This window comes from Coregonus clupeaformis, chromosome 7 (genome assembly GCF_020615455.1).
Source record: "Coregonus clupeaformis isolate EN_2021a chromosome 7, ASM2061545v1, whole genome shotgun sequence".
In the NCBI taxonomy this organism is placed as follows: domain Eukaryota; kingdom Metazoa; phylum Chordata; class Actinopteri; order Salmoniformes; family Salmonidae; genus Coregonus; species Coregonus clupeaformis.
Window position 1 is genome coordinate 62,135,911 of NC_059198.1, and position 15,019 is coordinate 62,150,929.

The following is a 15,019-nucleotide window of genomic DNA, read 5'->3' on the forward strand; positions in this document are numbered from 1 at the left end:
ACTATATCTGGACTCTCAAAGAGAAAATTGTCAGAGAGGAGAGGCAGAGGGGCCTAACTCGAGGGAAAATATGTCTTCTTCCAGAAGGTGGCGTTTGTTCGGTTTTTCCCAACCAAGCAATGTGTTTTTGTGTGGAGGTCAATAAGAGTGTTGAATTTGGTCATCCAAAAAATGAATGGCTTATTTGCTACGTTTAGTTTATTTGATCTAATAGAACTTTCTTAGCCTGCACTCATAGGATCACTGCAAGCCCTTGGCAGGCTGCTTTTGCGTCTTCCATTCAGAGGACAGCTATAAGCCCTAGGCAAGCCATTTAGCCATGAGCTAATTTGAAAGACAATAGCAAGGAATTTCTCTAATCTCAAATTCTGCCTGCCACCTTCCAGCAAACCACAGCCAGTCAGAGGCTATGAACTGTTTTTGTTGTTAATATAAATACCTTAGATTTGTTCTGATTTTAATTTAATTTAATTTGCCAATTTTTTAAAATACAAAACAACCACAGGTGGACATAATGCATTTACAATCATTGAGGATGAAACAAAAAAAGTGATACACCTAATCATTTACAGTTTAAATAGATGAATGATATATAGCCTACATTTTTGCCATTAATTTAATATATATATATATATATATATATATATATATATATATATGCAATACAAACAGTTTCTTTCTAGCAATAAATGACTACCTAAAAAGCCTCACCCACTTGAAGAGAAGTGTTGAAGACTATGTACTGTAGGTGGCAGCACCTCTTAAACACCACAGAAGAAGCTGAAAAGCATCAACAGGAAGTTGTTTGTTACATTTACATTTTAGTTTATCCAGAGCGACTTACAGTTAGTGAATGCATACATGTTTTTTTTTTGTTTTTTTCATACTGGCCCCCCGTGGGAAACGAACCCACATCGCTGCCGGCCAAAGACCACTGCGCCACTGTTACCATCCTCTATCGAGTTTTCAAACCAAATAAAATTCCACAGTCTTTTGTAGGATATTTTCTGGTGTAAGATTAGTCTACATGAGACGTTTATTTGTCACAACTTAAATCGAGTTTTGATATTTAAAAAGGTGTAGTCTAGCTTTTATTCATCTGAACATACTGAAAAGGAAAGTAACTGTAGCGTACACATTTGCTGTCAATTTTTATATTTGAAGAAATGAAGAAAGAATACAGTAGCTTCCACGATGGATCGGGTAAGTTTGGTTTACTTTTATGAGGAGTATGCTAACTGTGGTGTATAAAATGTCTAGGTGTAGTTTTGATCTTCCACATCCATGCGTTCCATTTGAACAGCTAGACAAAATAAATAATGGTGGTAATTTCATCCAAGTAGCCTACTAGCCTATCGCACACAGATTGATGATACAAGCAATGCACAACCAGCAGGTGAAGTCGGAACCAGGGAGAAATAATTAGGCATAGGCTACACCAATGATGTATATAAACCCTGGATTGCTCATGCTATGCATTGGCCATTGAGAGGCTTTGAAGCCACCTGTTAACCTCTTTGAGGCATTTTCTGAGCACCTTCTCACTTTGTTTCTCCAGATGCCAGTTCGACCACACACTGTTTACACACTCATTTGTGGCGCCCAAATAAAACATGTGACAGTTGAAAATACGTGATTATTGTTGCTAGGCTTCCAGTTAGCGCTTTTATCATGTGTTTGCGCGCCTTTATGCAGAGGGAATATAACAATGATAACTAGTGTCAAAGAATGATATGGAGTTAATGTTTGTCCAATTATTGATCATGTCCTCAGCTTAAATAAGCATCAGAAATGGTCCTTATTTAGCATATCAATATCCTGATGTGGACCTCAGTCAAGAGAATATGCATTGTATGTGCTGAGAAAATATACTATGTAGGCCTACCATCAGTATTTGTCATCATATTGAGAAAATAAGGTGTCCACATAGGCCTATCACAGGATATATAATGAGTCAATATCTGGCCAAACCATGTATGATATCTGGAGGGAATCCAAAAATGATTTGTGCATAAGAGAAAAATATGGATTTCATATTTGTCTAATTATTGAGCCTTTGCTGAAAACTTAGAAATGCTTCAGAAATCCTCCTTATTTTCAGCATATCAAGATCCATATATGGACCTCAACCAAGAGAAGCTTCATGTCTTGAATGTGCTGAGAAACACACGCAATGTATACAGTCAGTATTTGTCAACATGAAGAGAGAAAATAAGGTGTCACATATCTCAGTATATTGAATGATTCCATATTTGACCATAGGAAATGTCCATGTGTGTTATTCGGAGTAATCCCAATATCATATACAGTGAGGAGAACAAGTATTTGATACACTGCCGATTTTGCAGGTTTTCCTACTTACAAAGCATGTAGAGGTGTGTAATTTTTATCATAGGTACACTTCAACTGTGAGAGATGGATTTCTTAAACAAAAATCCAGAAAATCACATTGTATGATTTTTAAGTAATTAATTTGCATTTTATTGCATGACATAAGTATTTCACCTGTCCACACACTCAATCAAACAGACTCCAACATCTCCACAATGGCCAAGACCAGAGAGCTGTGTAAGGACAGGGATAAAATTGTAGACCTGCACAAGGCTGGGATGGGCTACAGGACAATAGGCAAGCAGCTTGGTGGAAGGCAACAACTGTTGGCGCAATTATTAGAAAATTGAAGAAGTTCAAGATGACGGTCAATCACCCTCGGTCTGGGGCTCCATGCAAGATCTCACCTCGTGGGGCATCAATGATCATGAGGAAGGTGAGGGATCAGCCCAGAACTACATGGCAGGACCTGGTCAATGACCTGAACAGAGCTGGGACCACAGTCGCAAAGAAAACCATTAGTAACACACTACGCCGTCATGGATTAAAATCCTGCAGCGCACGCAAGGTCCCCCTGCTCAAGCCAGTGCATGTCCAGGCCCGTCTGAAGTTTGCCAATGACCATCTGGATGATCCAGAGGAGGAATGGGAGAAGGTCGTGTGGTCTGATGAGACAAAAATAGAGCCTTTTGGTCTAAACTTCACTCGCCGGGTTTGGAGGAAGAAGAAGGATGAGTACAACCCCAAGAACACCATCCCAACCGTGAAGCATGGAGGTGGAAACATCATTCTTTGGGGATGCTTTTCTGCAAAGGGGACAGGATGACTGGACCGTATTGAGGGGAGGATGGATGGGACCATGTATTGCGAGATCTTGGCCAACAACCTCCTTCCCTCAGTAAGAGCATTGAAGATGGGTCTTCCAGCATGACAACGACCCGAAACACAACTAAGGAGTGGCTCCGTAAGAAGCATCTCAAGGTCCTGGAGTGGCCTAGCCAGTCTCCAGACCTGAACCCAATAGAACATCTTTGGAGGGAGCTGAAAGTCTGTATTGCCCAGCGACAGCCCCGAAACCTGAAGGATCTGGAGAAGGTCTGTATGGAGGAGTGGGCCAAAATCCCTGCTGCAGTGTGTGCAAACCTGGTCAAGACCTACAGGAAACGTGTGATCTCTGTAATTGCAAAGAAAGGTTTCTGTACCAAATATTAAGTTCTGCTTTTCTGATGTATCAAATACTTATGTCATGCAATAAAATGCAAATTATTTACTTAAAAATCATATAATGTGATTTTCTGGATTTTTGTTTTAGATTCCGTCTCTCACAGTTGAAGTGTAACTATGATAAAAATGACAGACCTCTACACACTTTGTAAGTAGGAAAACCTGCAAAATCGGCAGTGTATCAAATACTTGTTCTCCCCACTGTATGTCTAAAAGACACATGGATTCAGAATTTCTGTTAAATTAAAATCTCCCTACCATCATATCTAAGCCATTATGACTCCAATGTTGATGAAAACTCACAAATCAACTTGATTGGAGATACACAACACACTCCCAACCTCTCGTCATGAGCTGTCCAGCCATTCCGGAGTACCATATACCGGATTTCTAACAGGGTCCTTAGCAATTGAGTTTTCAGAGTATTTTCTGCGCCTACCTAGCTCAAATTCTAGATGTCAGATTGCTGACTGTTGCCCTCTAATAGCTCAAATCAGTTTTGAACTAACTATTAAAGTATGTTTAGACCATGGATAGTCAAAGGTAATTCTCTACAGTTTTCAGAAGGTGAATAGCTCAATTGATTGTGACGGTCTTGCATTGTAAAATATGACTCAATTCCCATTAAAAGCTAAGTAAAGGAAAATGGTTGTCATTGAATTAAAGGTTGTATACCTGAAGGTCATATAACTCAGCCATAGAAACTAAACAATCATATCCCCATGTACAATAGAGCCAGGTCTTTCTTGTGCCATTTACAACTTGTTTCTAGCCTAAAGCATTGCAATTATGCATCCTATACATTTATACAATCAGGGTTTGGGGGAAATTTGCCCTGTCTCCCACCCCAAGCGCCACACCACTGGAATAGCGTGCACTGCAGAGTTGTTGACAAATATCCAACACATGGGCTAGTCCAACATCCAGATCAGAGCTGTAAAAACAGTCAAGCTGGTCAAATGGCAGAGTTGTTAGTTTGGCACTGTTGATCTAAACCGATTTGGATAACAATGTCAAGAAGACAGGAGAAGGAGCATACTGGAATGTATTCTGGATGTTTGAAACTGGTGAGTTTGTCCTGACGCTAGCCAGCATGCATTTGCTCACAGCAGTGCACAATATGCTGTTTACATGTGCATTTGTTTTCTCAGCTACAGTTTAAGTTGTGTCCGACAGTGAAATATGGCTAGTGTTGCAAAAGCCGACCGCATTGCATGCATTGTGAGGTAGCAGCGTGACAATTTGCCCAAAGTTTGGTGTCGTTTTTCAACCACTCCACATATTTCTTGTTAACAAACGATCGTTTTGGCAAGTCGGTTAGGACATCTACTTTGTGCATGACAACAATTGTTTACAGACAGTTTATTTCACTTATAATTCACTGTATCACAATTCCAGTGGGTCAGAAGTTTACATACACTAAGTTGACTGTGCCTTTAAACAGCTTGGAAAATTCCAGAAAATGATGTCTTGGCTTTAGAAGCTTCTGATAAGCTAATTGACATCATTTGAGTCAATTGGAGGTGTATCTGTGGATGTATTTCAAGGCCTACCTTCAAACTCAGTGCCTCTTTGCTTGACATCATGGGAAAATCAAAAGAAATCAGCTAAGACCTCAGAAAACAAATTGTAGACCTCCACAAGTCTTGTTCATCCTTGGGAGCAATTTCCAAATGCCTGAAGGTTCCACGTTCATCTGTAAAAACAATAGTACGCAAGTATAAACACCATGGAACCACGCAGCCGTCATTCCGCTCAGGAAGGAGACGCGTTCTGTCTCCTAGAGATGAACGTACTCTGGTGCGAAAAGTGCAAATCAATCCCAGAACAACAGCAAAGGACCTTGTGAATATGCTGGAGGAAACAGATACAGAAGTATCTAAAGTGGGGAAAAAAAGTATTTAGTCAGCCACCAATTGTGCAAGTTCTCCCACTTAAAAAGATGAGAGAGGCCTGTAATTTTCATCATAGGTACACGTCAACTATGACAGACAAAATGAGAAAAAAAATCCAGAAAATCACATTGTAGGATTTTTAATGAATTTATTTGCAAATTATGGTGGAAAATAAGTATTTGGTCAATAACAAAAGTTTCTCAATACTTTGTTATATACCCTTTGTTGGCAATGACACAGGTCAAACGTTTTCTGTAAGTCTTCACAAGGTTTTCACACACTGTTGCTGGTATTTTGGCCCATTCCTTCATGCAGATCTCCTCTAGAGCAGTGATGTTTTGGGGCTGTCGCTGGGCAACACAGACTTTCAACTCCCTCCAAAGATTTTCTATGGGGTTGATATCTGTAGACTGGCTAGGCCACTCCAGGACCTTGAAATGCTTCTTACGAAGCCACTCCTTCGTTGCCCGGGCGGTGTGTTTGGGATCATTGTCATGCTGAAAGACCCAGCCACGTTTCATCTTCAATGCCCTTGCTGATGGAAGGAGGTTTTCACTCAAAATCTCACGATACATGGCCCCATTCATTCTTTCCTTTACACGGATCAGTCGTCCTGGTCCCTTTGCAGAAAAACAGCCCCAAAGCATGATGTTTCCACCCCCATGCTTCACAGTAGGTATGGTGTTCTTTGGATGCAACTCAGCATTATTTGTCCTCCAAACACGACCGAGTTGAGTTTTTACCAAAAAGTTCTATTTTGGTTTCATCTGACCATATGACATTCTCCCAATCCTCTTCTGGATCATCCAAATGCACTCTAGCAAACTTCAGACGGGCCTGGACATGTACTGGCTTAAGCAGGGGGGACACGTCTGGCACTGCAGGATTTGAGTCCCTGGCGGCGTAGTGTGTTACTGATGGTAGGCTTTGTTACTTTGGTCCCAGCTCTCTGCAGGTCATTCACTAGGTCCCCCTGTGTGGTTCTGGGATTTTTGCTCACCGTTCTTGTGATCATTTTGACCCCACGGGGTGAGATCTTGCGTGGAGCCCCAGATCGAGGGAGATTATCAGTGGTCTTGTATGTCTTCCATTTCCTAATAATTGCTCCCACAGTTGATTTCTTCAAACCAAGCTGCTTACCTATTGCAGATTCAGTCTTCCCAGCCTGGTGCAGGTCTACAATTTTGTTTCTGGTGTCCTTTGACAGCTCTTTGGTCTTGGCCATAGTGGAGTTTGGAGTGTGACTGTTTGAGGTTGTGGACAGATGTCTTTTATACTGATAACAAGTTCAAACAGGTGCCATTAATACAGGTAATGAGTGGAGGACAGAGGAGCCTCTTAAAGAAGAAGTTACAGGTCTGTGAGAGCCAAAAATCTTGCTTGTTTGTAGGTGACCAAATACTTATTTTCCACCATAATTTGCAAATAAATTCATAAAAAATCCTACAATGTGATTTCCTGGATTTGTTTTCCTCAATTTGTCTGTCATAGTTGACGTGTACCTATGATGAAAATTACAGGCCTCTCTCATCTTTTTAAGTGGGAGAACTTGCACAATTGGTGGCTGACTAAATACTTTTTCCCCCACTGTATATTCACTGTAAAACGAATCCTATATCAACATAACCTAAAAGGCCGCTCAGCAAGGAAGAAGCCACTGCTCCAAAACGGCCATAAAAAAGCCAGACAACGGTTTGCAACTGCACATGGGGACAAAGATCGTACTTTTTGGAGAAATATCCTCTGGTCTGATGAAACAAAAATAGAACTGTTTGGCCATAATGACCATCGTTATGTTTGGAGGAAAAAGGGGGTGCTTGCAAGCCGAAGAACACCATCCCAACCGTGAAGCACGGGGGTGGCAGCATCATGCTGTGGGGGTGCTTTGCTGCAGGAGGGACTGGTGCACTTCACAAAATAGATGGCATCAAATCAAATTTTATTGGCCACATGCGCCGAATACAACAGGTGCAGACGTTACAGTGAAATGCTTACTTACAGCCCTTAACCAACAGTGCATTTATTTTTAATTAAAAAGTAAAATAAAACAACAACAAAAAAGTGTTGAGAAAAAAAGAGCAGAAGTAAAATAAAATAACAGTAGGGAGGCTATATATATAGGGGGGTACCGGTGCAGAGTCAATGTGCGGGGGCACCGGCTAGTTGAGGTAGTTGAAGTAATATGTACATGTGGGTAGAGTTAAAGTGAATATGCATAAATAATGAACAGAGTAGCAGCAGGAAGGAAAACACAGATACACCAGCTCTGTCAGGAGGAATGGGCCAAAATTCATTGAACTTATTGTGGGAAGCTTGTGGCAGGCTACCTGAAACGTTTGACCCAAGTTAAACAATTTAAAGGCAATGCTACCAAATACTAATTGAGTTTATGTAAACTTCTGACCCACTGGGAATATGATGAAAGAAATAAAAGCTGAAATAAATCATTCTCTCTACTATTATTGTGACATTTCACATTCTTAAAATAAAGTGGAGGTCCTAACTGACCTAAGACAGGGAATTTTTACTAGGATTAAATGTCAGGAATTGTGAAAAACTGAGTTGAAATGTATTTGGCTAAGGTGTATGTAAACTTCCGACTTCAACTGTAGCTAGCTAGCTAGCTATGTTTTGTGGAAAAATGTAGGATTGGCATTTGGAAATGAACTAGCTATTGTTAGCTACCTTCTGTGTTGAGGTCAGCTGTTGTTGTCTGGCTCTAGCTACCTAATGTTATGTAGGATTGGCATTTGGAAATGAACTAGCTATTGTTAGCTACCTTCTGTGTTGAGGTCAGCTGATGTTGTCTGGCTCTAGCTACCTAAGCTACCTTTGTTATTTGTGTAACAAACCTTCCATAAACAAATATAGCTATCTACCTTTCTTTGCCCGTTCATTAGCTAGCTAGCATTCAGCTGACTTGTGTTAGCTTGCTAGCTACAGAGGCTAGCTGCTGGACTTTGGACAAGCAAGCTAATGTTAGCTAATAGCAGCTGTATTGTTGCTGACCCGTTTACAGTGAGGGAAAAAAGTATTTGATCCCCTGCTGATTTGTACGTTTGCCAAATGACAGACATGATTAGTCTATCATTTCAATGGTAGGTTTATTTGAACAGTGAGAGACAGAATAACAACAACAAAAAATTCAGAAAAATGCATGTCAAAAATGTTATAAATTGATTTGCATTTTAATGAGGGAAATAAGTATTTGACCCCTCTGCAAAACATTACTTAGTACTTGGTGGCAAAACCCTTGTTGGCAATCACATAGGTCAGACGTTTCTTGTAGTTGGCCACCAGGTTTGGACACATCTCAGGAGGGATTTTGTTCCACTCCTCTTTGCAGATCTTCTCCAAGTCATTAAGGGTTCGAGTTAATGTGCTTCTTCTTGAGCCACTCTTTTGTTGCCTTGGCCATGTGTTTTGGGTCATTGCCATGCTGGAATACCCATCCACGACCCATTTTCAATGCCCTGGCTGAGGGAAGGAGGTTCTCCCCAAGATTTGACGGTACATGGCCCCGTCCATCGTCCCTTTTGATGCGGTGAAGTTGTCCTGTCCCCCAAAGCATAATGTTTCCACCTCCATGTTTGACGGTGGGGATGGTGTTCTTGGGGTCATAGGCAGCATTCCTCCTCCTCCAAACACGGCGAGTTGGGTTGATGCCAAAGAGCTCGATTTTGGTCTCATCTGACCACAACACTTTCACCCAGTTCTCCTCTGAATCATTCAGATGTTCATTGGCAAACTTCAGACGGCCCTGTATATGTGCTTTCTTGATCAGGGGGACCTAGCAGGCGCTGCAGGATTTCAGTCCTTCACGGCGTAGTGTGTTACCAATTGTTTTCTTGGTGACTATGGTCCCAGCTGCCTTGAGATCATTGACAAGATCCTCACGTGTAGTTCTGGGCTGATTCCTCACTGTTCTCATAATCATTGCAACTCCACGAGGTGAGATCTTGCATGGAGCCCTAGGCCGAGGTTCTTTTGTGTTTCTTCCATTTGCGAATAATCGCACCAACTGTTGTCACCTTCTCACCAAGCTGCTTGGCGATGGTCTTGTAGCCCATTCCAGCCTTGTGTAGGTCTACAATCTTGTCCCTGACATCCTTGGAGAGCTCTTTGGTCTTGGCCATGGTGGAGAGTTTGGAATCTGATTGATTGCTTCTGTGGACAGGTGTCTTTTATACAGGTAACAAATTGAGATTAGGAGCACTCCCTTTAAGAGTGTGCTCCTAATCTCAGCTCGTTACCTGTATAAAAGACACCTGGGAGCCAGAAATCTTTCTGATTGAGAGGGGGTCAAATACTTATTTCCCTCATTAAAATGCAAATCAATTTATAACATTTTTGACATGCGTTTATCTGGATTTTGTTGTTATTCTGTATCTCACTGTTCAAATAAACCTACCATTACAATTATAGACTAATCATTTCTTTGCCAGTGGGCAAACGTACAAAATCAGCAGGGGATCAAATACTTTTTCCCTCACTGTAGCTGTGATCAGTGTGGGAAGAGCTTTTCTCGATCAGTACTCCTGAATAGACACCAGTGCATACACACAGGAGAGAAACCTTTTAGCTGTGATCAGTGTGGAAAAAGCTTCAATCATTCAAGCCACCTGACTTCACACCAGCTAACACACACAGGAGAGAAACCTTTTAGCTGTGATCAGTGTGGAAAAAGCTTCAATCATTCAAGCCACCTGACTTCACACCAGCTAACACACACTGGAGAGAAACATTTTAGCTGTGATCAGTGTGGGAAGAGCTTTGCTCGATCAGTGACTCTGACTACACACCAGTGCATACACACAGGAGAGAAGCCTTATAGCTGTGATCAGTGTGGAAAAAGCTTCAATCAATCAGGGAGCCTGAATTCACACCAGCTAACACACACTGGAGAGAAACGTTTTAGCTGTGATCAGTGTGGGAAGAGCTTTGCTCGGTCAGTAACTCTGACTAGACACAAGCGCATACACAATGGAGAGAAGCCTTATAGCTGTGGTCAGTGTGGGAAGAGCTTCAGTCAATCAGGAAACCTGAATTCACACCAGCAAACACACACAGGAGAGAAGCCTTATAGCTATGATCAGTGTGAGAAGAGCTTTGCTCGGTCAGGGAACCTGAATACACACCAGCGAACACACACTGGAGAGAAACCCTATGTCTGTCTATGTGGAAAGGGCTTTGCTCATTTAGGTCCAATGAAAAAACACTAGAAAGCAAAAATGTGTGATGAATAGAAAACATCTAGTGAACAGTCATATCTATCTCCCTTTCTTAAACAGTTTTCTTATTCTGATCACCATGGTAACATCTCTGGATCATAATATGCAGCTCTGATCTAGGATCAGGTCTCCTCTATATAATATCATACATTGTGATCTAAATGGATAAATGTTATCATAGAAAATGTCATAGTGAACCTGTGTGTGTTGGGGGGATGTTGATAATTGTATCTTCTTTCATATACTCTCAATACTATTATTATTTAAATGTCATTATGTAGAATAATGTTTCAACAATAGGTGTATTCAATTGATCAATAAATACATTTTTATTATATCATATCTAAATTGATTAAAATGCTCCTAAAACTAATCAATGATACATTGGATAATAATATACATGTGGTCAAGGCAAGAACTATGCATTTTGTGTCTTGTAACAACGCTTAATGTAATAACTTTTAGATTGGTAATGTAATAAAACCGGTAAATGAAATATCTTGTTGGTTAATATGATAAAATGTTGAATTGTTATCGTTATGACTTTTTCCACTTAATGTAATAAGTTACGTTATCAGGTGAGTAACAACGTTTTTAATGAATAACGTGATAACTTCAACCGATCATGTAATACCACCTAAACCAATGTTTTATGTGTTACTTCACTAATGTTAATGCACATTCCACCCTCCACCAATTGCAAACCCACACACAAACCTATGCACTTGTACACTTGGAAACACACACTCTAATCAGCAAATTGTATTGGTCGCATACACATATTTAGCAGATGTTATTGCGGGTGTAGAAATGCTTGTGTTCCTAGCTCCAACAGTGCAGTAATATCTAACAATACACAACAATACACCAACATCTAAAAGTAAAATAATGGAATTCTTGAAATATACACACCTGTACAATCATACACACACACACACACACACACACTGATAAAAAAATCAACTGAATTAATCTGTAGTCCTTATAATCAATGAGACTGGGTCGGTTGGGCTCACTTGGGGTGAACATGTCTATCCATCTCTCCATCCCATTCAGTTTTCCCATAGGGGTTTTACCCTATGACAATGTCAGCATACAGTACATCAGGTTATTGCTCATGTACACTCTTTAATCATATATCATTGGAAATATTAGATTCATAGCCATCCATCAGACACATTTTCAGAATGTTCAGATTGACATAAATGTGATCTTTGACCTCTAGGAAACATATCAGAATGATCTGTCATTGCTTTAAAAAGAAAATGATACATTTTAAACTTTGTTTGACAAGTGGTTCTGAAACGTCATAAAAATGACCTTTAAAACGTGGCCAGACCCCGACCGGACCCCCACCCCCACCCCATCATGGTCTACCACCTCCACCCCGACCACCACTCCTCGGAGAGGTCACTACACGATTCAAAGGACTCGGATGTCAACTTCAGAAGACGGTAAGAGTGAAAAATATTTTCAGATAGAAACATAAAATAGACAAACATACTTTGCTAATGTAATGTATTGTCAGTTGGACGAAACAGGATCAACATACACATTTGGAAAAGGTGAAGATCATTAATGTAAATTAAAAAGAGTAAGGGACCAAGTATGGACCGTTGCCAGAAGAAGGTGAAGAGTAAATCATATTTTGACTCTGACTCCAATATTATGTGAATGCTAAAGGCCCATAATTGTATCAATTAATCTATCCAAGGAAGAAAGCCTTGCGTCACCACTCAGACTACCATAAGATGCAAGTGTCCAGGTTAACCATTATGCATTTATTAAAAGAATAATGAACAACAGCTAATATCTTGCAATTAATGACCTAGCATTGAAGGTAAGAATCTCTGGATTAACTATCTAATGTTAGCTAAATGTAGTAATGAATAAATTTGCTACAATTCTTTAAACTGACAATTCTGTGACCTGTCATGGGCAAGTTTTAAAATTACACAATACCTGTTAGCAAAGGTGTCAGCAAGAGATTATGTTTAGAAGCTTGCAGGGATTTGTAGTCTTTCATTATGTCTACTTTTATGCTACATTTGAAAGTAAATAGAACCGACTATATTGATAAAAGTCACCTTGTCCGAGAGAGATTTACACAGTTATCAAAATGTCTCGCCAGGGTAAGCCTATGGGAAATCCCCTAAGGGAAAAATGAATGGTGGAAAACAATTGGAACCATTTCCCTGTTTGACCACTAGGTTTTATGGGTATTATGACTCATAAACTGTGGGGATCTATAGAGAGAAATAATAATGCCATGGTTGTTTGGACAAAACCTATGGGGAAAATGTAATGGTGTTTTTGTAGGATGTTTAGATAAATGCCGAAAATAAGGTATGTTGTAAACATAGGTTTAGGAGATCTTATTCGTTTTGTTCTAGAATACTGGGGAAGACAAGGTACGCGGGTGAACATCCCGGCGATACACAATACAAATCTAGCTCCACCGAGCTATATATCCTCTACAATGATCAATCACACACAAAGACAAGGTGGCAGAGGGAACACTTATACAGGTACTGGTGAGGGGATATGAACCAGGTGTGTGTAATAAACAAGACAAAACTAATGGAATGATGATATGAAGGCCGGCAGTGGCTAGAAGGCCGGTGACGACGAACGCCGAAGCCTGCCCGAACAAAGAGAGGAGGCAGCCTCGGAGGAAGTTGTGACATAAAGGTAATATTAACTGACTGGTATTATTTCATAGAACAAAACGTATAAGATCTCCTAAGCCTGTGCTAACCTTATTTTCAGTGTTTATTCCAAACCCCACATTTATCCCCATTAATTTTTCCCATTGCTGAACGAGCCAAAGGTAACTAATTTCCGAGTTTTAAGACTACAAGCTGGCGAGCTAGAATAGCTCGACTTTGACATGATTTGTTGATGGTAAGTGTGGGCGGTACTTCCTGTAAAAACACAAACTCCCATCCTTGAGTACTTCCTTCCAGCAGTGTGTAGCAGGGAGATTCCTAGATGTGAGAAGTGGACCTGAGACAAAGGAATATGAAGTATTGATGGAAAAGGGTTGTGTAAACTGTAGGGGTACCCATGGTGCTGGAGATCAGACGTGTCTGGTGAGAGAAAGACAGGTTGAGGTTCCCAGGGTCAGAGTAGTGCAGAAGGTGTCATATGCTGAGGCAGTGAAGAGAGTAGTAGAGGAAGATGGCTCCAGGGTGAGGGATCCTGAGAGGATCCCTGTGATTAGGCCGAGGTCAACAGAGAGTGATAGGAATAACATGCCATGGTTGTCAACTGACCAGCAGGAATAGAACGTAAATCACAGTGGATAAATGTTTTGGTGGCAGCTGCAGAGAAGTACTTGGGTGTACAATAATTTACTGCAGAGTTACAAGGTGATTTGAACGATAATATACCGTCCTCTCAGTGTGCTGGCCTGGTTAGGGTCAGAGGGCCAAAGTAGTGGAATAATGATGAGGTTTTAATGGGTGTAGGGTTGGTCAAATCAAATCAAATCAAATTGTTTTTACCACATGCGCCGAATACAACAGGTGTAGACATTACAGTGAAATGCTTACTTACAGCCCTTATCCAACAATGCATTAAATAAAACAACAACAACAAAAAAGTGTTGAGAAAAAAAGAGCAGAAGTAAAATAAAATGACAGTAGGGAGGCCATATACAGGGGCGTAACGGTGCGGGGGCACCGGCTAGTTGAGGTAGTTGAGGTAATATGTACATGTGGGTAGAGTTAAAGTGACTATGCATAAATAGTTAACAGTAGCAGCAGCGTAAAAAGATGGGGTGGGGGTGGGGGGGCAGTGCAAATAGTCTGGGTAGCCATGATTAGCTGTTCAGGAGTCGTATTGCTTGGGGGTAGAAGCTGTTGAGAAGCCTTTTGGACCTAGACTTGGCGCTCCGGTACCGCTTGCCGTGCGGTAGCAGAGAGAACAGTCTATGACTAGGGTGGCTGGAGTCTTTAACAATTTTGAGGGCCTTCCTCTGACACCGCCTGGTATAGAGGTCCTGGATGGCAGGAAGCTTGGCCCCGGTGATGTACAGGGCCGTACGCACTACCCTCTGTAGTGCCTTGCGGTCGGAGGCCGAGCAGTTGCCATACCAGGCGGTGATGCAACCAGTCAGGATGCTCTCGATGGTGCAGCTGTATAACTTTTTGAGGATCTGAGGACCCATGCCAAATCTTTTCAGTCTCCTGAGGGGGAATAGGCTTTGTCGTGCCCTCTTCACGACTGTCTTGGTGTGTTTGGACCAGGGGCGGTGTGTTCATTAGGGCGATATGGGCGACGCACTGCCAAATGGGAAAAGGAAGGGATTTTTTTTCTAATCAATTATATCACGGC

General features: G+C 41.1%; 1 protein-coding gene across 1 annotated transcript; it reads left to right on the forward strand.

The window, feature by feature from the left end:
- The first annotated feature begins 1,166 nt into the window (after window positions 1–1,166).
- Window positions 1,167–10,803, forward strand: LOC123491280 (zinc finger protein 239-like). Its single transcript, XM_045221560.1, has 2 exons — window positions 1,167–1,203; window positions 9,915–10,803. The coding sequence occupies exons 1-2, from the start codon at window positions 1,167–1,169 to the stop codon at window positions 10,670–10,672; spliced, it is 795 nt and encodes a 264-aa protein (XP_045077495.1). The 3' UTR covers window positions 10,673–10,803.
- Window positions 10,804–15,019: the final 4,216 nt, after the last annotated feature.